Source organism: Ostrea edulis, chromosome 6 (genome assembly GCF_947568905.1).
Source record: "Ostrea edulis chromosome 6, xbOstEdul1.1, whole genome shotgun sequence".
Lineage (NCBI taxonomy): Eukaryota > Metazoa > Mollusca > Bivalvia > Ostreida > Ostreidae > Ostrea > Ostrea edulis.
In genome coordinates, this window is record NC_079169.1 from 36,582,839 (window position 1) to 36,608,493 (window position 25,655).

General features: G+C 36.1%; 1 protein-coding gene across 1 annotated transcript; it reads right to left on the reverse strand.

Annotated features, from left to right (window-relative positions):
- Nucleotides 1-6,830: 6,830 nt before the first annotated feature.
- On the reverse strand, nt 6,831-19,172 carry LOC125683616 (buccalin-like). The gene is made up of 2 exons (XM_048924960.2): nt 19,011-19,172; nt 6,831-8,344 (listed from the first exon to the last, which is right to left on the reverse strand). Exon 2 carries the CDS (start codon nt 8,312-8,314, stop codon nt 7,448-7,450), a length of 867 nt encoding a protein of 288 aa, XP_048780917.1. The 5' UTR covers nt 8,315-8,344; nt 19,011-19,172; the 3' UTR covers nt 6,831-7,447.
- Nucleotides 19,173-25,655: the final 6,483 nt, after the last annotated feature.

Consider the following 25,655-nt stretch of genomic DNA (forward strand, 5'->3'; position numbering starts at 1 on the left):
GTTATTTCTCTCTCTATCTTTTTCACGTACATGTATTATATAATCTAAAAGAATAAAGGTTTGTTCACATTTGAGTGTCTCACATGCATGAATTGAAAAAAAGGTATAGATGTATATTTTCATTAGATGAATAGGCAATTAATATGATGTAGGCTATGGAAAGGACTAAAATGTACACTTTTTATAAGTTAATCATTACGAGCAAGTTGTCAGTGTGTGTTGGATGTAAGTATGTATACTCATTTAAACGTGTTAGCGTTTAGATTAGGATTTTTCCCTTTATTTGCAATAATAATCTGTTAGAATTTTTTTTTAAAAAAATAACTTCAGTACAAGTATGTCAAATAAGTTGTTTTAACTAAATATTTCCATTTCTTGTTACGTTGTCATGACTGTATTATAAACAGCAAATGGAGTATAGCGCTGAAAGCGATACAAGGCTCAGTTTTGTTGTCCGTTGGGTCACCGTCAGACATTGGTGTAGATGACTACAGTTACGAAGAAGTTTCTATAATAAGGACAATGAATCAGAATATATAGAAACACAGTCACCAGTGTACACTGGACAGTCATTTGAGTGACATACCGGCGAGGATTTCTACTTCTAGTCGCATCAACTCCATAGCGTAAATATAAAGTTCCATGAAGATGTTGGTCCTTCTCATGAACTTGACTCCTTATATAAGGGGACGGACAGGGGGTAGCCCTCTCCCCATCTCTTCCCCCGAATAGTGATAAATTGCATATTTCATTTGGGAACTAAAGCGTATTACATGCCAGTTTACAACCCATATGCACTGCAACGGTTATAATATTTATATATAAATATAACAGGCTAACGCGATATTGCAAATGTATTTATATTCTGTATTTGTTAATTGTTTCTTTTATCTGTCAAAACACAATGGGTACGGCATCGAATACGTATATGATGCATTGATGCAGTGGTGAAAAAGGAAAAACGAAGGAGTTTTAAGAAAAGAAGATAATGTATACTGTTACTTTCTGCTGATATTACCTCTTATCAGTTTTGGGGAAACAGCAAAGGACACAGATATGTACAGAACAGAAAGCAGATCGAGTACAGGACGGCGTGACCTCAACAAACCACATGCGTATCTTTGATGGGAATTAAACAATTACCCAATATCCAAATGTACAGAGACATATATACAAATACATATAGTTATTTCTCTGATATGTACTGGTCAGATGACAATACATCGGTAAATTTCTTTAAATATTTGATGACAATGACAATAATTTTGATCAAATTTCCGTTATTAAAAAAACCCACCACAAAACACACACACACATACAGCATAAAGTATACAGATATGTAAATACAAAATATTGCGAACTTTTTGAATTATGTCAGAGAAAAAATACGATTGCGTACAGTGCCGACGAAGAATCTCTGATCTACATATAATACTAAATAGTGATGCTTTTAAAAGTACGCTTAAAATATTAGTAATCAATTATCACTACATGTAAAATCATGCAAGAAACTGTACTCTATTGATTGAATATTGTTTAATGTCCCTCTTGAGAATTTTTCACTCATATGGAAACTACTTTGTAAAAAGGGGTTCTATTATGTACGGTACACACTCAGTACACAGGGACCTGCAGGATAACCGCATTACGACATGCAGGTATTTTATACAGGACAGGCACGTACATGTATGTAGCATAATTTTTCAACAGGGGGAGGGGAAGCCGGAAAAAATCCCTACACCATTGTCTAAATTTCTTGACGAGCAAATAAAAATAAATAAATAGATAAATGAATAGATAAACCAAAAAAAAAAAAACATTCTTAAAAAGTTCTTCTTTAGGACAATCAGCACTTAAATTCTCCTAACTCGAGGTGGGGATGCGGGAGTAACGTGCAACCTTTAAAAAATTCCGAAAATTTAAAATTGAGGGATGTTACATGTATTAGCGCCGACTCATAAAAAATCCCAAACTTCGACTTCTTAAATAGGGGGAGGGGTTTTCGCACCTTTCAATACATGTACTCAAGTTCAATTCATAACTTCGACTTTACATTTTTATATTTCAATACTATCATAAAATATGGGAGGGGATCACCAAATATATCTTTTAACATTAAAAGGTGTTGAGAAAAGTTGGGGGATGGCAACACCCCCTCCCCTATTATACGTGCCTGCAGGAAACACGTTTTATATTCTATGGTTGAACAACCCAGGTACCGTGAAACCTTACAGGCATTACTCTCTAATTGATTTCTCACTAGACGTTGCACAGTGTCTGATCGGAAACTTCTTCAGTCCGATGAGAAAACGGCTTGCATGTGAGACACATCAGCGAAAAAAGCGTCGGTGCCGATGGTGTAGTTCTCTATGCGTGATCGAGGCGAGACAGTGTATGCATTATTTTTATAATATAAATAGAAAAAAATCAGTAACAATTTAGATCATATAACGCTCTAAATATATGGTACACTGTTTTATCAGTATATTCACCGTCGCAAACCACGCCTAATGTTCATACGTTCGGTACTCCCGGACTTAGTAAGCGTGACTAGCGCGGATGCAATATACTTGTAGTTGGCTTATTGTATTATAAACGAACCAAGCTATTGACACATTTATGATCTACTGAACAATATTATATTAGAATTTGGAGAGTAAAGGTATTTAATTTCTATAGGCATATGGTTTGTATGTATTGTAGGTTTATAAACCTTACATGTATATTTGAACTTGTACTGCTAGTTTTCATGATATCATTACGTACATGACGTAAATATTGTGATAGTTTATTGAACAATTCTTCTATTTCAAGGGAAGAAAAGGATGAAAAACTCATTTTAGCGATTTATGGATTATTGTGTTGCCATGGCAACCATAACATCAGGTCATACTACATAATTCAAAACTTAGTGTAGCAGTTTACTGGTCAATTTGTATTTTCATGTGAAGGAAGGGATGAAAATCAACAATGAAAATGTACCGGAAAAACCCCCAACAACATACAATGAAAATGTACCGAAAAAAAAAACAACAACATATTTTTGTGATTCATGGACTCATTTAGTTGCCATGGTAACTGTAAAAATTCGTTACACTGCATAATTGGAAACTTATTTTTTTCATTTTGAAATTTTTATGAGTTATATTCTAAAAATATACGTAGAGAGTTTTAATTTTCATTAAAAAATTTCTTTATCAAGTTTTAAGGAACATTTTACAATAATTACAGGTACTATAAGTTTACTGTAACTTATACGCATATTGTACTTCAATGTTAATGTACATCTACAATAAATGACACTAAATTTTATGAATGCATGTTATACATAGATATGAATACAACTATTCCTAAAATTTACTTAAATGAAGGCTGATAAACATTCAATTTGTGTGTTTTAGGTGACGAAAATGGTGAAAATACACATCTTTGGGATTTGTGGAGTATTTTTGTTGTCATGGCAACCGTTACACCATATTTTAGTGCATAATTAAAATCTTCAGGATTTTTCCTTTCAGAATATGCATAGGTTATATTACGAAAATAAGACTAGAAAATGCTTTAATTTCAATTTGAAATATTTGTATCAGCTTTGAAGGAAAACTCGAAAATTTCTGGTAGTTAAAGGGTTAAAATGTTATAAAGTGTTCCGTTTTATTTCGTTCCATACTGTGGTAAATAAAAAGAGAAGTACCCAGCTTCAATGAAAATTTTACACAATTTGACCAGTCTGTTTTCATTAGAATCTCTGTAATGTATTGGCATTTTATCATGATATTGACATCGAAATAAAGAGTCTATGACCTTGAACTATGGACCAAAATTAAATATAACTTATTTTTGTGATATTATGACCATCATAACCTATAATGAATAGTAGTTTGACTTCATTTAGCTCAAGTTCTCACTGTCAATCAGCAAAAGTATGAGAACTCACTGTTCGTTATCTTCACCTTTTCACTATATCCATGGCAACTAATTATCATCTCTGCAATTTTTTGTTTATATAGTGTACCCACAACACTTTCCAAATATATATATATATATATATACATTAGATAGCGCATTGGTCTGGTTTTATTATCACCATTTATTTCATATCTATAGTAAATGAAACTTAGAATATAGCTATCGGGATGAATTTCCACAGTAATACTCAGTTCTTGTTTCCACAGTAACAAAAAACTTTTTGAATGCCCTTTTCAGAAAACTAACAATCTCAACTTTCAGGAAATATATACTTTATTACAGATAATTAAGACCAACACTACAAAGAGTATACATTCATTTGATTATATGTTGCTAATTTACAAGAAACACACTGATTTTTCTGTCATGTATGTGTAAATGTTATGAATGCAGTCCACGTTAAACGGTGCACACATTGACAAAAGAACGTTCACAATCACACGGACCGTTCAACCTTTTACAACTTCCGGTTTTAGGAACAGGTGTAGGTGGACAACCTACATGTACGTACATGTAATTCATATTTTTGAGGAAGAAAATATCCTTTCGTCTTATTACTTAATAATTCGAATGTACAAGTTATTAACTTCCTCTAAAAGTCCAAGTTTCTTTCCTTAATCTTGACCGCTCGCAGTAGCCTAGTGGTTAGGGCGTTCGTTTCGTTTCTATTCTCGAGTCGCGTCCAACCTAAGACGTAACAAGATATGTGGGTGTGTGTGTCTGTGTGTGAAGCAACATGCCTCCGGTGGCAACAAAGAAACAAATATACGGAATTATATATACAGAATGTTAAAGGCCTTAATTAAATAGTTCAGGAGATATTGCCTATATTGACTTTAAAAGTAGGTGAAACTCCAAGGTCTAAAAAGTGAAATGAGGCAGGGGGTCTGGGGCCGCCTTGAGACCCCCATTGGGTCCAGGCCAACGGCCTGGTGGGGGCCCAGGGGGTGAAGCCCCCGGAAGCTTTTGGGTTTTACAGATTTTATAGGGCTTGAAATATGTCTCCTATTCAAGTAATTTGTACTAATTTTTGTCACTTTTAATAAGTTGAAATTAATAAAATGATGCAAATTTTAAGGGTTTTTTGGAAAAAATTAAGTTCTCCCAATTAAGTAATTCAAGAAATCAAAAGATTTTGTCATTTATTTCTCCGGGAGTGGAAGAAATTATTGCTTCTTTTATCGTTTAGTACATTTTTCGAAACAAGATACCACGATATACCTTAAATTTGAAAATTTTAAGGGAGGGGGGGGGGGCGCCGGCTGTGCCCCTCTTAAATCCGCCACTGCATACATGTATATGGTATAGATATGTTCAATGATGAATACGGGGAACATTGGAAGTCGTTATAATAAAGAATACATCAGATAAAATCGGCATTGTACGGATTCACATGCTTAATAAAACAATTATCATTTTTTTTAAATCTAAATATGTAGGTATTATCATTCAATGTGCATCAAAGCATGAAGGTTTCTACCAAAATTTTGGTACGGTAAAATCCTTTGTTGGGTGAGTGTGAAACATGTACAAATGTTTTTCTAGTACAAGATTATTAAGTGTAATAACTTAAACATTTGACCTCCTCATGGATCAATATTTGTTATAGTGTAACACAGGTATCTAATGTTATTCCACCCCTTTGTATTCTTGTAGAGAATTTCAATTTACTCTAAATTTTTACATTAATTTGGCAAATACTGACATATTTCTTAAATAATTATAATTCGATACATAATATCCAGAACTTTACTATATATATGTAGAAGTTAGAAAATGAATTTTGCTTAATATTTTATGCCAATTTTTAGTGTTAACTTTCAGATCATTATAGTTAAGATAGACCAGAAAAATCTCTTGAAAATAAAAGTTCAGAACAGATTGTTTAAAAATGAAAAAGTATTTTTTCATCAACATGTACTAACCGACAATTCCCAGGTAAGAGTCCCGCGGGGATTCGGATTAGATTACATGTAGGTCCTCGGTACCTGTCGTAAGAGGCATCTAAATGGTGAGATCCTTCAGATGAGACCGCAAATACGGAGGCCCCCTCCGTATTCACAGCAAGTGTGACACGTTCAAGACCCCTCCCTGCTCATAGGCCGTAACCGCCGAGCATATGCCTAAATTTTGCAGCCCTTCACCGGCAATGATGACGTCTCCATATTGAAAAATTCTCGAGTGGAATGTTAAACAAACTACAACCAACCTTAGTAAAATTAACGCGATGTCACGTGATTCAGGCAGACTATCTTCCATGAACTTCATCAGTAACAATTTTGTCATAGCTAACATATTCACTTTTAAAAACAATGCTACATTATGTTGTATAGCAACAAAAAAAGGTACATCATACATGTATTCCTTAAAGAGGTGTACCACATAGTCAAAATGGCCGACTTACTTTTAAAATTCTTCGCGTTTGGTCAAAAAAGACAAATTTGAAGAATATGAAACCTCGGAACATATAGAGTGCACTCTTGTCTACCTCTTAAACTTGTATATTTTGTACATCAGTATCAGTTACAACTTCGCATATAAATAATGCAGAGGCAAACATGTGTTCAGTATTTCTCAAAACAAAACGCATGTAAAATAATAATTTAAAAAATAGTATAAACATGCCATTTTTTCTAAAACCCTAAATTTGCTAAAATATGTGACAATCTTTAGGCCTTAGACACTCACATTCGTATTTATTAAGGCATCTTCATAAAACAAGGTTTATGAGGTTTCACGATTTTGACATTCAAGTGAACTTGGGTCCTTACCCTGCCTTGTTTCTATATTTAACGATCCCGGACAGACTTTATAGAATTTTTTTTTTCGGTTTTAAATCAAAAATAAGAAAATAAACAGTGTATCTGTTCAACTTCATTTATTAGTAACTATTTAACGTATATACCAAAATATGACTGAAGAGTTCTTATTCCTCAGTTAACATGACAATATATATTGGTAGAAATTGTATGTAAGAAGTACAAGCATAGGGTGAGTTTTTCGTTTGCTGCGGATCGAATTAAAATTCATATTGTGTCATCCAGATAATTCGTTTAGTAGTGACTAGGATTCAGATGAATTGGACTCCACTGTACATGGTCATAACACAGAATCTCCTACAAACGCACATACAAGAGTTCGCTGCAATATTGCAAAACTAATCTTAATTCAGAAACAAAATACAGCTCAGTAGTCAGTTTACATCTTTCTTCCGGTTGGCGTTTGTGAATTTTGAATGCGCAGAGAAAAAAGACAAATACTTATTCGGAAACTTGTCAAAATTCAACATTTCATTGAAAACAAAGCTAGCCTCTCGCATGATTATCGAAATTTTTTATTTCCTTACCAAACTAAAGTTTCTGTTGTTATTAAGTTTTAACGTATATACGTAAGGCTGGAAACTCTAACCAATTATGTAGATATGTTTGAAAATGTTCTGGACCGTTAACACAGATGTCCATTTGAGTTGTGATTAGCACTATCTTTTTCCAAGCCTTGCGGCAAAGGAGAATCGATCTATTCCCCTTGTCTGGGTAAGTATTGGTCTTCCGCCTTGCCTGTAGTACCAGTATGGATATAACCGTTTGTGCTCAGACTTTCTATCTTCGAACACTTCTGGGACATCTGACGAGGAATCTGCACGTTTTCCGAGACCACCGAAAAATCCATACCGATCAAGTGCTCGTTTGCCAATACCTCCTACAAATCGATGAGAATCAAGTCGACGCTTGCCCAAACCTCCCATGAATCCAAACTTGTCAAGCTTTCTCTTTCCCAGACTTCCAGAAAATCCGTGTGTATCTAATGCTCTTTTCCCCAAACTTCCAGCGAAGCCATATCGGTCTAAATTCCGTTTACCGATACCGCCCATGAATGAATATCTATCCAGCTTCCTTTTCCCAAGTGATCCTGAAAATCCATAACGGTCAAGGGATCGCTTTCCAAGTCCACCAAAAAATCCATATCTATCCAAAGCACGCTTACCTAGTCCACCCAGAAATCCAAATTTATCCAAAGCTCGTTTTCCTAGTCCGCCATAAAAGCTGTACCTATCCAATCCGCGTTTTCCAAGCCCACCAAAAAATGAGTACCTATCAAGTGCACGTTTGTCGTATTCCGAGAGATCGCCTAGGTTCTCTGATGTATCACTGTTTTGAAAATCTAAGGAGTCATCCGATTGTTTCGATGAGCCATCTTCTATTTGTTTGTTTAAAAATTTTATACTTCCCAAATCCTTTGTGAGGTCTTGGTTACTTGAAGCGACATGCTGTGAAACGGCAAACACAAATAGTTGAACTAAACAGATACATCCAAACACGAAATGAACATTGTTCGCTGGCCACATGTCCACTGCTGCTCTTTGGTATGAAGCAACCTGCAAAAGAATAATAAATTTAGGAAAACTTATATAAATAATTCAAAGAATGATTGTAATGTGTTAGCGCCCCTGACTTTCCTTAAGCAATGGTTATATATATATATACTATATTCAGCATTGTGATCGATTCACTAGAATCAAAAGAAAAACCACCTGACCACCACGTTTTACAGACAGTTAAATTTAGTGGTAAAGCGTAATTAACAATGGAAAGACAATCAACTGTCTTCGCCTGGCAGGCGGTCATTTCATCCCAAGTCGGTTTTATTTTATCGAACAAGCTTTTAAAAAATCATGAAACACGAAGAGAGCAGGTGTAACATACAAATTACTAGCCAGTGACTTCCTGGATGCTGTCCCTAACGACTGCAAACTTAACCATATCCTTATAAAGAAGAGATAGCTGCACGTTTTGTTGAAGACGTTCTGATCCCGTTGCTAGTCTGTTATTGCTAGACTTCATTATTTTTAAAATTCCTATTTGTTTAACATTAAAATGCCCGATGTAGCATTTAGTTTTAGATGCGTCAATAATTTTTGTTTTCAACAATTCCCGGAAACTAAACACACGTTCAATGGTTTTTTTTGTTTTTTTTGTTTTTTTTGGTATTCACTGCGACGTTTCACAATTAAAACGTTACATTGACTGAGATCACCGTTTTTACTATGGCCCCTAATTAGAAGAGGATAGGCTTTCAGAGACTTGTTTGTTTACAAATATTTGCTTATTACATTGAAGGGAATTCTACTCCCTGTCGATGGTGCTTCTTAAATATTGACAGTGTATATGGGTGCGAATAGCAACTTGTAATCAAACTAAACATCGGCGTTAATTACTGCACTCTAACATCGCGTTGTTTTACGTAGTTCATACACAAAATGTCATGTAATTTGCTTAATTGCATTGGAAACGAAGACATAGACCCAAAAGACCTGGAATAAATTACCATGACTGATTAAAAATCTTCCACCATTTCTATTATAAATATTGACGTTCGTCATATAACTTTGTGGTTTCTGTTACGTCTGGCAATGTATCGAGGTAAATTAAATAATCTCACCTACATCTTGTAATTAAATGTACTAGTTCTGATTAATGAGATTTTGATTAATATTTATCGATAGATACGAACATTTCGAAATCAAACCGTTACTCAACAATTTCGTTTGTTCTCTCGAGATATATTTACTTGTAGTCAATTTAGGAGTATACTTAACAATAAATAAGTAAAATTCGTTAAGGAAGATATCTCCTCAGCTTTTGAGAACAACAATGCAAAATGCAATAGCTGTGTAGACAATGGTCAATATTTGTTCTAGTGGTCCAGATATATCATATACTATCAGGTTGGGGAAAAAATGTACCCCGATTCCAATTTTGAAAGAGTTTGTAAAGGACTACATTTTGTAGCGGAAGGATCTATAATAAAAGTATCTAAATTTGCACGATTTATTCAACATATATATTGTCAATAATCATACCCCTAGGCGTGTATTTCATTTTTGTAATTCATGATAAAAGTAGTAGAGACATTGAAGTAAATCAAATGCTGTAAATTCATTTATTTGGTTGATATATTTTGAAAACAGAAAGCCGAATTTTTAAAACATATATATTGATTTACCCTAAATTTTGTATGAAAATTCAGCATTTTGTCTAACAATTTAATTTATAACCCCAACTTTCTTAAGTTCCATCTTAAATTTTAAGGCAAGACTTTGTGATTTATGGGCATTTTAAAAAAAAAAGTCAATACACATGTACTCTTACTATGTTCGTTTGAACCCTCGAGTTCCATATGATGTATGGTGCAAAAGGGTAATTATTTATTTCCAATCTACTATCATTGGACCTTTTTATATCTATATTGATAGAAGACATGTGTGCGTTATTCATTATTAGATATAATGATTATTTTGTGTCGCTTATGTTGTGATGGCAGATCGAGTTTATGTGAGTAAATCGTGTGTAAATTCGGAAGCGAAAAAGGTCAAATTTAACACATCTGTACCTCAGTAACTATCTCTATGAGTGACCCAAGGCCGTCGTCGGCGGTCCGGCCGGTCCGGCCATGGCCGGACCAATATTTCGGCCGATAATGCCCAACCCAAAAATCCCATAAAAAGCGCACGAATTTTAGTGTCAGATATACCGGAAAACGCTTCTAAGGGCATCCTAGAATAAAAAAATTTCCGGGGGAGCATGCCCCCGGACCCCCCTAGAAATGATCAATCATAAAAATGGCCGGACCAATCACTAAATCGTGACGACGGGCCTGATGACGACCCCAGTTTTTCCTTTAAATTTCACAATTCTCCAATGTAGCAATTAAAGATATACTTCCAACGAATTGACAATACGACAAAACTCAGGCGCGAACCTCTTTAAAAGCATGCCGCTATAGATTTAGACACACCTATTCGACAGGTTAAATTCTCCACGACATTCGAAGTGAAATTAACCAATAATAATACCGGGTCCCTACCCAAAGTTTTTCTTTGTTATTTGCTAAGCAATTAGTAACTATACAAGATAATAAGCCAAAATAAAATGAATTCTGTGAAGAAGGAGGGAATCCTATAATCTACCACCACATCTATCGCCTAATCAACTGGCCTTGTATCCACGAATCCTGTGCCTGCAGGCGGCAGCAAAAACTCGTCAATATGGAGTACGGTGTTCACCTAGAGCATTCAAGTCTTTGATGCGACTCCAACCTTATGATTATCGCGATGAAGAAATTCTTTATTGAAAAGGACCCACATCTCCCTAAAACGTCTACACCAAATTCATCCTTTAGAAAAATATAATCGATTGATAATGGAATTTACATATCAAGGCTTAATGTGCGTGCAAGTAAAACATTTTGAAACGAACTTGCACGGACGCATGATAATTTACAACGAGTCTTTTGTTTGAAATAGAACTGCTTCATCTAGTAATACCAGTGATTTTTTTTTTTAAAAATTTAAAAACTTGTTGCGATTACTAATGATCATTATAAATGTAAAAACCTTTTACGTACTCGAAGGCGTGAACAGAAGACTAGACAAACCAGAACTCGGTACACAATTAATCTTATACCAAATGATTTCTCACGATTTATTGGTCTGAAAGGGTCTTAAACAGACCATGATATGTGTTTCCCAGAGATCGTGCAAGAGATTCGGAAACACATTCGATATCTCGATAAATAACGGCCGCTTGTGTACTCTTGTTTGGATTGTAACAACTAGGAAATGTATTTTAGTTGCACCTTTGTGAATGCTTGTCGAAAAGGGACTGTAAAACTGAAATCTAAATGGAGTACTAATGCTCCCAAAGGTACGAGCGCATCCAAAGAAGTGATTTACTAATTTTTTATCGTTATTGACATAACTCTTCACGGCTTAAAGGATAGCTGATCGAAGTGTCGGAGATAATATCGACATCAATGCCTACCACTGCAAGACTTGTTTAGCGGGTGGTTTTGCGCCTCGGCTTATAACAATGTGGCAATGAATGTCATCTTGATAGTAAACGCACCATTGATATTTACTAATATTCATTAAGGACAAACCACTTTCAGTCCGACGTAACGAGGCGTAATGCGATGAGTGTTTAACCTTTATATGCATTATTATGTTCGATTCGTTTTTCGTGGAGAGCTATTTGTGCTGTAGATCAATTACAATTGTGGATAATGTCCATTTCATTTATCTTTGATGTAGAATTAGAAATTCAGTTAAAGAATTCATTTTGAAGGATTTTACAACTTCAGTGACAGTTCATTGAAATGTCATCCAATTTGTAAAATCCTTCAGTGTGTATACACGAATTTTAATCATTAGCTCTACATACACAATGCCCTTTTAAAAACCGCAATGAAGAACAGATTGTAACACATTAGAATTACAACAGTGCCTATTCCAGTCTATAATTTTACAATATCAAACACATATTTTCAAAAACGAAATTTATTTCTTAATTGAAAAACAAACAGTTAATAAGTGTAAATTTATTCCTTGTGCACAATGTATAATCTGGAAACTAGTAACATTCGGTTGGCGACCTTGACCCTCAAACATAAAAATAAAATCCATTCTTTGGGCAGAAAAAAATGTTGCCGAAGAGTTTTTAGTTTAGTCTTATTAATGGCTTAACTAAACCGATTGTCTGAAGAATAATTGTTATCTGTGAAGTGCACATGATAGTATAAGTATTATCAAGGAACTAATGGTAATAACGGTGAATTGACCGTTGAATTTAGAAAAGCATTCGAACCATCCCGTAGTTATGGAATGGTGTTAGCGATATTATATTCTTTGTGATCGGAATACCTTGACCTTCGCCGGTTTGACGTAAAGTGAAGCTTCCTACTATATCACGAATTATTTCTCACACGGCGGGTGTGACCGGCCAATATGCTTACTCCTCCTAGGGTAGCATGATTTAGTAGACTATGTCATGGCTAGTAAAACGACAACAGCCACTATTATTTCAATCATGTGACAAGTGTCCTGTCTATCCTAATATAGGTAGTGAGTGTTCCTTCACAAAGCGCCCGGCATTAGAAGAGAAAGTCACGGATCTTTCAGACAGTACCTTAATATGGAAGTTCCCATCACGATGGACGTTGGTACGATACAGAATCATCAATGGAACTGAATGCTATTGGTCTTATAATATACAGTTGCTAACGTCTCTATATGAGTGAAAAGTTTTCGAATGGGACAAAATACAACATGCAAGGTGAAGATAACGAACAGCGATCAATCTCATAACTCCTATAAACAACAAAAAATAGACAGTTGGGCAAACACGGACCCCCAGACACACCAGAGGTGGGATCAGACAAACACGGACCCCTGGACACACCAGAGGTGGGATCAGACAAACACGGACCCCCGGACACACCAGAGGTGGGATCAGACAAACACGGACCCCTGGACACACCAGAGGTGGGATCAGACAAACACGGACCCCCGGACACACCAGAGGTGGGATCAGACAAACACGGACCCCCGGACACACCAGAGGTGGGATCAGACAAACACGGACCCCCGGACACACCAGAGGTGGGATCAGACAAACACGGACCCCCGGACACACCAGAGGTGGGATCAGACAAACACGGACCCCTGGACACACCAGAGGTGGGATCAGACAAACACGGACCCCCGGACACACCAGAGGTGGGATCAGATGCCTAGGAGGAGTAAGCATCCCCTGGTGACCGGTCACACCCGCCGTGATGTCAAAATGATGTCATGGAGCAGTAATGGAAATGAATTGAGGTCATAGTTTATTTTCATTTCTAAGCTTAAATGGCTAAAAGGACTATTGACCAATTGCATATTATATTCCCCGCTTTCGTTACCGGTGGGTTAGCCAGTAAATAACATAATTGGTCAGAGAGTCACGGGTTTTTCGTGTAAAGCCTTTATGTCAAGTTATCACGATCAAGCAACATATACACACATCGAAATTATTGTCAATTACGCAAAGTAATGAGGAGTTTCTCACAAGAAACCCTGACGAATTTCCACGTTATCGATACAATGTGTAGTATTCAATTACGCCGTAGTCGTATACAGTAAATATACTAATATTAATCTAATCCCACGTTTTGATTAATATTCAAATTATGAAGTACATTTTCCGTTGGTGTCGGAGTGTAAAGTTCTTTGTACAATCTTATACGCCCGTCTTCACGACGTATTATGGTACAGCGATGTCTGTAGGTCCGTCTGTTCATTTCTCAGTCACATATCAAGCTTAAACTGTGTAGCTTCTTTGTGGACCACTTTGGATCCTGTGGCAATTTTAATACCTTTCGACGTCGCTTGCTGGACCTTTGCCCTTTTATTTGAAATTTATTGTTGTACGAAGGGCACATGGTTTGTCCGCCTAACTTCCCCCTCGGTTTTCAGGTGAAGACCTTATTTTACAGCGCGTTTGTATTAGTATTGAAAATCTGCACGTTTCAAGGGATTTTGATTTTTGAGAAAATGACAGTCTGTTGGAAATACTTAAGTAAATTTCCGTGGCATTTTGTTGTGTTTGCTAATCAATGTCTAAGAAGTCAAACTCCTTAAAATACCTGACATTTTATGAGGGGTGTATCCTGTACCACTGTCTGGAGCTTTGATATATTCAGTAATGATGTACAGTACATCATCACAACGTCAATCAATGTGCCTGTTCTCAATGAGAGTTGTGAAAGTTTACAGCACATTGTAATGATGTAATATTGAAACAATGTCCGGTAAGAGGTTCACTAGGTGATTTGATATTTCGATGTCTGAAGTTAAAGCTTGTCCATTTTTCATAAATCAAGGAGAGCGGAAAACCGGAGTTCATACACCACATTTTTCGCAAGATCTTCTAGTTTCAGTTTTCCCCACTTTGATGTCATAAATCGATACTAAAGTTTAAATATAAAGTTAAAAGATTAATCATGATAATTGATATTGTAATCAAATTGATGAAGTAGTTAATGATAACCTACAAACTGGAAATTCTTCTTTACAAAATTGATGAAAGAGTTAACAAGAACCAGCAAACCGAAAGTCGCCTTCTTTTACAAGTCTGTCATCTCTTATATTCTCGTGCAACCAGACGCTCTGCTTTCTCCGTAAATCTCCGACGAGCAGAGTCTGGTAAAGACAAGCGATAACGTTTGTAACGTCAGAACGAGGCTTACTAAAATATCGGTATTGGGATGAGACAGCAAAACCCCAGACCCCGTGTCACAGTAGGTGTGGCAAAATAAAGATTCCTCTCTTCTCAATGGCCGTAAGCGCCGAGCATAGACCTAAATTTTGCAGCCCTTCACCGGCAATTGTGACGTCTTTATATGATTGAAAAATTCTCGAGAGGGACGTTAAACAATATAAAACCAACCAACTGTTCGTTATCTTCACCTTTTCGTCATGTAGATGTATCGCATTTGTACACGTGGAATGTAATGGTCATAATCTCATGTAAAGTCAACAGTTCCACATTGCTTCACTGCAGATTGCCGCTTGTCTTTCACGATCTGCTTCACTGCAGATTGCCGCTTGTCTTTCACGATCTGCTTCACTGCAGATTGCCGCTTGTCTTTCATTATCTGCTTCACTGCAGATTGCCGCTTGTCTTTCACGATCTGCTTCACTGCAGATTGCCGCTTGTCTTTCACGATCATATTCAAGTTCGCTAAAGCAGTTTCCCATAGTTTTCTTGTTTAAGCGTACTATCCGAGATCCTGGTAAATCTATAAATGACCATTTCACATAACAGCTTCTCTTAGTCCCCATAATATTCACAACTGTGACGTTTTAGGTAAAGAAAGACTCCATCTTTCAGTAATTTTATTTGATAGTAGAGGTACTATGTAATACAGTATTACCTGTAATACAATATTACCCGTTACCTGTAATACAGTATTACCTGTTACATGTAATACAGTATTACCTAAAACAGTATTACCTTGAAATAATCATGATGTCCATTACGTATTATACGAAGCGTACTGTTAGTTTGGACACAAAGTTTTCTATCGCTTAACGACACCTTTCCCCCAAAAAAATAATGAAGATAAACTGAGTACAATTTATCACATCAAATATAATTATTCTCATGATGTCTCCATCAAATCCAAAAACAATGGGGTGAATTTGTATAGAGTTATCACACAGGGAGGGGTAATATATCACAACTTTTGAAAATCATAGAAAATTTACAAGTCCCCTATTCTTCACGAATTTTATGAAGCCAAAAATGCATATCAATCCACTTTTCGTTTGTATCAAGTGTCCTTAAGTGTAGTGTTACGGTGATTACATGGCGTGATACAAAGTTTGTTGAGGCCCTCGCTCGATATTTACTGGAAGAAAACTGCGTAAAAATAAGCACATTTTGTCAAAAACGAAAATATGACGGGAAAAAGATCATTGTTATCGTCGTAATTCGGAATTTAGGTCAATTTGATTAAATGGAGAATAACCGATCGGCATCCGGAATTTTGCACATGCACGTTTGAAACAGAAGCACCAGTCAATTTTAGTGGGAAAACAAATCCCTTATCAATAGGCGTTCTTTGCAAGTGTTTAAAATGAAGAATTATTTTATTGGAACCTAAATCTACAAGTCTTGTAGAATGTTCCCCAAAACAAAAGACTGAGACACAAGAACTGTCCTCTACCATCGAAACAAGTGGATTTCCACAGAATACCTCATTTACATTTCAAACCTGTCACGTGTTAACAGACCGATGGTAAGGAACAAACGCGCAATTTTTATGGAATGTATACGAAACTGATATCTTTATATACTTGGACTGAAGTCGATTGGCAATTTCCTACGATTAAAAATTAATTTACCATGGAATGTGACACGATTGCGTCACGCAGAAACTGATAAGAACCCGGATTATATTTCAATGTGAACGCGCTCTTATTCGATACATAATCCTTATGCCGTTCTGCGTGCTAGAGAAATTTCGTTAATAGTGATATAATTCATCACATCTGTCCAGCAGTTGTGTCGATTTTACACTTTAGACAAAATCTTCTCATGGTTTCGATCAATCACAATTTCATATCTTTCAGCACTTCCTTAAAAACACACCTCGATATCCAACATTAGCAACATATTAGTTGAAGCCAAAATGTTGATTTTCACCCATGTGACCAATAAGTTTTTAAAGTTTTGTTTGACCAAGATAAGTGTTATTGACCAAATTCCTTTAAGATAGGCATCCAATATACCGAACATTTACATCACACCACTAATAGGTTTAACCTATTTCTCCGGCTCTCAGACTCTGATTACGCAACTTAACACCACGGGATGGACAGTTAATCTTACACAAGATCTTAATTAATACCCTGTTACTCTGAGCTCTAATGCTGTTATCAAACCCCATACACACCTTCCACCAGAATCTTAGTCCTCAACTACAGCTTGTGACCAGTGAAAGGTGTTTAATATATTTATACCAATCACGACACAACTATCTGTAGGCTCCCATAGTTCACCACTTTAATAATAATAATTCTAAATGAAGAGGAAATGATTTCTAGATTAGGTGTAAACCGGAATCATGGATCATTACAATGTCTAATCATGGCTTTGGAAATATCAATGATATACTATAGCATATCAAAAGCTCCATGATCACAGTTGAGATAGTATCAGAAAAGTAACCGAAGTTGACAGTTAACATTCATTGGCGGATCCAGAAAATTTTCAAGGAAGGGGGTGTGACCCAAGTTTGTACCTTTTCACCACCCCAAAATGGAAGAGTGAAGACCCTAAAATGGTTAAAAAAAAATAAAAAATAAAAAACATAATTTTTGTTGAAAATATTCAACCAAAAGGAAGGATTGCACCCCCTCTAGATCCGCCACTGGACAATGAAGTTTGTTTCCAAGCCTCAGTACACATGCAGAATTATTCTTATAAATTCAACTATTTTATAGAGCGCTTGCTTGTAATCTAGTCAACAAAACTACAAGTTGCTGTTGAGGACCGGGAACCTCGTCAACAATTCTGTCATTCGTTTGAATTTATTTGGTAGAAACGCCTCTTTGCAAGACATAGTGAATTACCAATGTACGATTGTTTTTTAAAATATAGACTATGAAAAAAAAAATATTAAAATCATTTTAAATCTCATCGGACGATTTCCTTCACAACAAATCGTATCTAAAGATAAAAATGCTATTGCTAATTCCTATGATTAGGGCAATAAAAGGTGAACTGTGCTGAACAAGAGAGTCTGTCATGGCCTTACATTGCAATTGTACAGTTCAATTTTCGTTCGCGCAGGGACTGCTTTGCCAAGTGACATTTGTGAGTTGTATAAGTATTTCAAGTCTTTCTCAATGACTCCGATGACGTCTAACTACGGCCATACATTTCACAATTAGAGATGCGACAACGGGAAATGAACATCTAGAGACGGCGTTCTCCGCGGACAATTATCGAGATCTTCAAATTTAAGAAAAAACTCCCTTCTCCAGGGATGTTATTTGTTTGTTTATCCATAAATCAAGAATTATATCTGGTTTCTATGTACATGTAATACTACGAAAATTGCCGTGCTGATGACTTGCCATGGGAAGATTTCACGGATAATATATATGGAATTTTCTAAGCCGCTTCTGTTAACTCGCGATTTCCTCGTCTATTGACATGTTTCAGATTTGTGTCAAGAGAGATAGTTTGCCAATACAAACATACAAGGAAAAAAAAATCCCACTTCGGTAAACTATGATTTCTATACAAGTACATTGTATATGAAAATACCAGTCTTAAAAACCAAGCTAGCGTTATGACTTTTAACGACGAAATTCCATAATTATAAATAATGAACGAGAAAGGGATCTTCATTTTTTCCACGTCAAAGAGACGGTCATTAGGCACCCATTAGCATGATGTACGACAAAAGGAAAAAACAACTTCCATAACATTTAAATTACATTTCTCGGAATTAATAACTTTTCAAAAGTCAAATTACACAGTCTTGTGTGAAAGGCACCGAGGTGTTACACAATGGGTTTGTAGCTCTGACAATGAATGTGTCCTATCAATTATTCTAGATCCTCGAGTACATTCATTTACTGTAAAAAAAAAAATTACTCTCCAAATTATGAAATTACACGATATAAAATATTTTCAATCTTTGCTTCCTACCTTATGGAATTCTCTATGAAGAAATCTGTAAAGGTAGCACACGGTGATTCAGCGTTTGTGTGTTGTAAGATTGTTTTACTCCAAGTAATCGGTATGTAATAGTTTATATTTCAAAGACGATAATATTTAAAAAATTCATTTCAGCGTCCAGAGCTTTTCGTTTATATGGGATTTATCAAGTGGGAGGGGTATTTAGAATCAATACACGCCGTAGCACCAATAGTCGACGACCACTGTCAATCAATCCAACACTTTTCCTGGGAACACATATTTAATATCACCCCCGTAAAGAAGGCGGGTATTATTAGTGACAATCTCTACATGCAGTGCCCAATTATGGGTAATTCGATTATTTCTAGACGCAGGACATTTAATGCCTTTAGAATTGATGGTTGATGATCCTCTGTAATGCACAAATAGTCGAAAACGGTACATTTTATCAGATGCAGCGTGAAGTAATGAGATACGAGAGCTAAAGGTTTGGCAGCGATTTCTTTCTCTATCAGTAAATATTGTATACACGTGGAAAACATAAAACTTAATATAATGACCATGACCGAGTCTCTGTCCCAGCGAAACAGTAATGCACAGAACATATACTATGCACTATAACAAGAATGAGGTCTTCCAGATGTTATGAAATTTTAATACATTGATACCAACAGCGTCCTCTACAACATATACCGGCTTACCTGGCTAAACACCATGAAGTCTATTTTACAACGACCCATGTCTTTCATTAGTCTTTCCATTTTTGCTGAAGATTTAGGATAACAGGTCGTTTGTTTGCTGTTGGTTTGAAGGAAACCTTTATTCACTATTCATGGAGGAGTTCTGTAAGCTAATCAAGAGATACTTCTACTATTGATAAATCCACTAAGTATGAAGACTCTGAATGGAGAGCATTTACTGAAATTGATCTCGCCAAAGAAAGATGGAATATACACTATGTTGATTTGTTCCGAGAGCCCTTGGATAGCGCTTTAGAATAATTCATGATCAGCTGAGTAAACTCAGGTGACCTATTGCAGTTGGTCTGCTTCCGTCGTCGTCCGTTAATAATTGAACATTTTAAACTTCTTAATGAATGCCATTCCAATTTTTTTCAAATTTGATATGAAGCATCTTTGAGACAAGGGGAACATAAATTGTAAATTTTAAGATGCATGCATCCTTAAGGCCTTAGGGGTGGGGCAAACCTGTCAAAAATTTACCAATTTTCAAAATCCTCCTCTCTACAACCGCACATGTGTAAGAAAAACTAAATGCCTAGTGATGTAGAACAGAAAAGCCTCCACCAAACACTGTAACTTTCATGATCCCCTGGGTAGAGGCTCTGACTCCAGGGCTGGGCCATACATGGTATATATATTGTATATTTGTAAAACATTTAAATATCTTCTTTAATTATATTGATACTAAATTGAAACTAAATATATATTCAAAAGGAGTAATCCCGTGGGGATCCGGGTTACAATAGGTCCTCAGTACCCCTTGCTTGTCGTTAGAGGCGACTAAATGGGGCGCGGTCCTTCGGATGAGACCGCAAAAACCGATGTCCCGTGTCGCTGCAGGTATGGCACGATAAAGATCCCTCCCTGCTCAATGGCCATAAGTAGCCGAGCATAGGCCTAAATTTTGCAGCCCTTCACCGGCAGTGATGACGTCTCCATATGAGTGAAAGATTCTCGAAAGGGACGTTAAACAATATACAATCAATCAATCAAAAGGAGTAGGTAGTCCTTTGACAAAATTTTAAATTTCATGATCCAAGGGAGTAAGGGTTTGGTTCCATAATGGTACGAAAATGACCACAATGTTTATTGTTGTCTTTATCTTTTGAAAGACGTCTTTAATATTACTGATACATTCTTAAACTAAATGCATATTTAGGAAAAGCAGAAAAGGATGTAAAGAATGGTGAATTTCGTAACCCCAGGGTATTGAAAAGGTCCAAATTAGTAATATCGTGTTAATGTTACATATATTATGTAAAATAAAATATGGTGTCCGGATAGGGCCATTTGCAAATGCGTGACTGCGCGTTAGTCACAACACGCCGTGACGCCAACAAGCATCGCGCTTTCGTGCTCTAACGCCAATAAGCAACGCGCCTTCGCGCCAACAAGCAACGCGCATTCACGCTAACACGACTTTACAAAACTCGCCGTCAAGCTAACACAACTTTACACAACTCGTCTTCGCGCAGACAAGCGCGAGTTGTGTAAAGTTGTGTTAGCGTGACTGCGCGTTGCTTGTCGGCGCGAAGGCGAGTTGTGTAAAGTTCATGACTGCGCATTGCTTGTCGGCGCAAAGGTGAGATGTGTAAAGTTGTGTTAGCGTGACGGTGCGTTGCTTGTCGGCGCGAAGGCGAGTTGTGTAAAGTTGTGTTAGCGTGACGCCGCGTTTCTTGTCGACGCGAAGACGAGTTGCTTATTGGCGTGACGGCGTGTTGTGACTAACACGCTGTCACGCATTTGCAAATGTCCCTATCCGGACACCATAAAAAAGCCTTTCATCACTAAAGGCACTTTCGGGGACATTTAAGTATTAAGAACAGATAATGTTTCATACTTCTATTGAATATTAGAATTCAAGAAAAGAAATTATTTGTGGATTTCGTAGCCCTTGGGACTAGTGATGTTTCTAACAGTCGGGTGACCGATAAGGCCTCTTGTTAAAGTTTGCTATTGGGTTATTTATTGTTTTAAAGATTCATTTCAATGCAATACAGCAATTGTAGTAAATAAGGTTTTCGCCACGTTCACACTTTTCCTATGGTAGGGACATTCAGTTTTTAAAACTCAGCAAAATGAACAAAAACTAATCATAAACCATATTTCCTCACGCCGCAAATCATTTTCTTTGACTTTTATCCGGTATCGAAACTGCGCATAATGCACCAGCTTTATGAGATATTGTAATTCGTGTTTGGCTGTGGTGAAACGTATCTGTCTGAGTCGATATGTTAATTAGTAAGTTTCTCATAAAATACAAGATATCCGAAAATTTTGAATGTGTCCGGGGTAAGTCGTTTTAGCCGACTTTTATAAATGTGCGATGCAGGATTGTGAGGAAGATGCCTTGATAATCCAATCTGTTCATCTTTGACAACATTTTAATTATTTTCACTTTTAGTGAATTCGATATATAAAAAAAACCCACCAGAGTCATCTGTATCTGCTTCATATTTAGATATTTTTTTGAACATAGATGCTGACCGCAAACTAACAACTTAACCGTTACCAAAATCAGTATGTAAAAAGCGGCCTAACAATTGGTTTGCAATACGTCAGACAGCATTCGACCTAAGGCAGATTGTATTTGCAAATTATATCATTATAACGACCATAACGTTTGTAATCCTTATAACACCACCTTATTTGTCAGTAGCCTGCCTCGGTACAGATTGATCATACCCAAACTCTCTCGCGTATCTAATCAATTGAGAGACATAAACATCATATACAGGTGCTATGGAACAATGCTATATAAATATATAACATTTTCTCGTGTCTTATTTTGAGCTCACTGGGAGTTATAGAAGTCATATAGATAAAAGTGAAAATAGTTAATAGATAAAACTTCATCAATGTATCTAAATGTCAGAGTGATGGAAGACCTTACCACCAAACACTACGTAGATATTATCATTGAGGAAATCCACCATCTTTTTGATGACAACTTCAAAATACTTGTGCATAGAATCAGAGTGGTGTTTAACAAAGGAATTTTCAGGATTACTTATCAAAGGATATGATTAATTCCAAGTTCTATCTTTATTGAATAAACTATGATGGTCGAAATCACAGTACTCACTTTATCATGAGAATTGTATGTAGTAGATATAAGGTGAGATACTAGAACGATATGCATATATATATATATATATATATATATATATATATATATAAAAGCACTAAAATGGCAAAGATATATATATATATATATATATAAAAGCACTAAAATGGACTAAAATGGCAAAGATATATATATATATATAAAAGCACTAAAATGGCAAAGAACCCGAACAATTGTAATTTTTTTTTAGGAAGACCTGTCCCATCCTCAGGATTTACAGAAAATGGCAAAAGAGAACTGGTGAAAGGGTTCTGGTAATGGGGTTAATGGCAGAACCCCTATCACCAATCAATTCTTCTCCTATGTTTGTGTTTCTAGAATTATATATTTCTACCTTCCACATGATCAATACGGGTATACCCTAATGGATTTCTGACATTTTAGACGAGTAATCTTCTATTTTATGGGTTGTTTACTTTCCTTTATTATATTGAACTTATGCCGGGATTCAGTTTCATTCACACTGCATTATAAGACATCTCACCGGGTACGATTTAATTTTTAACTGATTACCATTAATAATTGACTTCACCCTCCTTAAAATAAAAAAAGTCATTCATCCTCACATCGCACTCTGTCGATCAGCTCAACTTGCAATGGCTTTAATTCTCAACATATGGATGTCTTGTTGAGGGAGGTTTATAGAGGCATTGGAACCCAAGAAATTCATTATAACAGGAAAGTGTTACATTCATATAACATTGAGCTGGTGAAATAGATTTTGCATAAACTCTTGCAAAAGTACATTTCATTATTACAATAAAAAATTCTGCGAGGTTTAAAATACGGATTCTAAATTGTATACGTTGTATCAGACACACCACTGAAAGTTTTATAGGCATGTAAAATGTCAAGTGATAATAATTCTCCAGGGTTCCCCATACATATCAAATCTTAAGAACAGAGAGGACTGTTTTATGGATAGTTCTAATTGAATACTCTTCACAGAAAACAGAGATGTGCCCATTCACTGGGTTTCTATTTGATTTCGGGAGTCCATAAAATTTCTCATTTTCAATCAAAATTATCTATTGATAGAGGGCTAAAAAGCTGTCACTGGGTCCATTGCTGTCTGATGTATTTCATACCAATTGTTAAGTCGTTTTTTACACACTGATTTTGACTACGGATTGCCCAGTTTACCTGTAAATTATAGGGCTCAAGGCAGGTGTGACTTGTCAACAGAGGATATTTACTTCTCCTAGAAACCTGATCCCATCTCTGGAGTGTCCAGGGGTCCGTGTTTGCCCTACTCTTCAATTTCTATTCTTTATAGGAATTATGAGATTGGTCATAGTTAGTTTCCCTTGTTCATTGAGGGAGTCTTGCATACAGAGGTGCATCAAATGCTAATAATTTCATCATAGATGCTAGTGACATTTCTCTTTCAATATATATATATATATACATGTTGTGTATATATATATATATATATATATATATATATATATATATATATATCATTGCTATTTTCCGTGCTTTATATAAAATATTTCGAATGCAATGTGTATCATGTATGATCCTCACGTTAAATAACTGTATCACATTTCCATTCTCAACGCCCGTGTAGCGTGTGACAGTGTGGTGAGAATTCCATCGTCATCTAAAGCAATGTTTTAAGACTTGCCTAGATGGTCGAGCGGTCTAGTGCGCTGGTTGCATGCTGCTAAGAGATTTGGTTCCGCAGGTCGTGAGTTCAACCCCGGGTAGGGGCGGAAGTAGGTATCCAAATAAAGAGAAATTTTCTGTATTATATATATATATATATATAAGATTTTCATTTATCAATGTCTTTTAGGTATATTCAAAGACAATTGTATCGCTTGGGTTCGAATTTACTATTAAAAAATAAACAGAATGTTTGCGTATTGCAACTAGAAAACTGGCACGGTCAGAAAGGGCCCTGCTGAGGGTTATTAGAGGAAAGTGATATCTGTATTCGATATAGCAATGTTTGGGGCTGGTATACAAGGGCTGTTCGATATGTCATGTGTATTGTACGGTATCTTAAAAGCATTCGACTCAAAGAGTGAAATGAACATTACATTCCTTCAAAGTATTCTCTGCGGTTTAAAAACAAACAGCAGAGTCTAAATATTCTTCCTGCAACCATATGACTTTCCTTTCTTTGTCGGAATGGCTTGAATAATTACATTTTCGCGCTGATTGTCAATGTTCAGGATTTTCAGTAGATCCACAAACGAGACCTCGAGATAACAAACATGGCGGAGCAGACGAAGAATGTGCATGCTACACATGTTATTTAATGAAAAACACCTTTATTAGACATGCCCAAGCACAAAGTTGGTATTCCTTTAGGAAAAGGGATAGGGCTAAATGGCTGTGATGCGTGAAAGTGCAGACGGTTTTAAAAGATTTAGACAATTGGAGCTATTACGGACTTCAGTTTATGAATTGGGGTGATAAATTCATTTTTAGAAATGATATTATGCTGCACATTCTATGTAATACCTTTTTTTTTGCAATACGCAACCATTCTGTTTAGTCGTATAATGCCAGGGCCCAGCTAAAAATCAACCAAAAATAATAGGCATTTTTCCGAGTTCATTTCTGCATATTTTGGAAAGTATACGGAATTTCGGGATGAACTTTGGTAGTAATGTATGAATACATTAGAATACAGAGAGGGATTTTATACCATTTCGTTTATTGTTTTTAAATCGGCTTACTTGGGCACCCTATATTTAGAGTTCTATACCTTTACTCTTTAATAGTAAATTCGAACCCAAGCGATACATTTGCCTGCGGGTACATTGTATTACA

Bases quoted from the DNA above. Each gene is read 5' to 3' on its own strand.
- LOC125683616 (XM_048924960.2), bottom strand. From the start codon at position 8,314: ATGTGGCCAGCGAACAATGTTCATTTCGTGTTTGGATGTATCTGTTTA.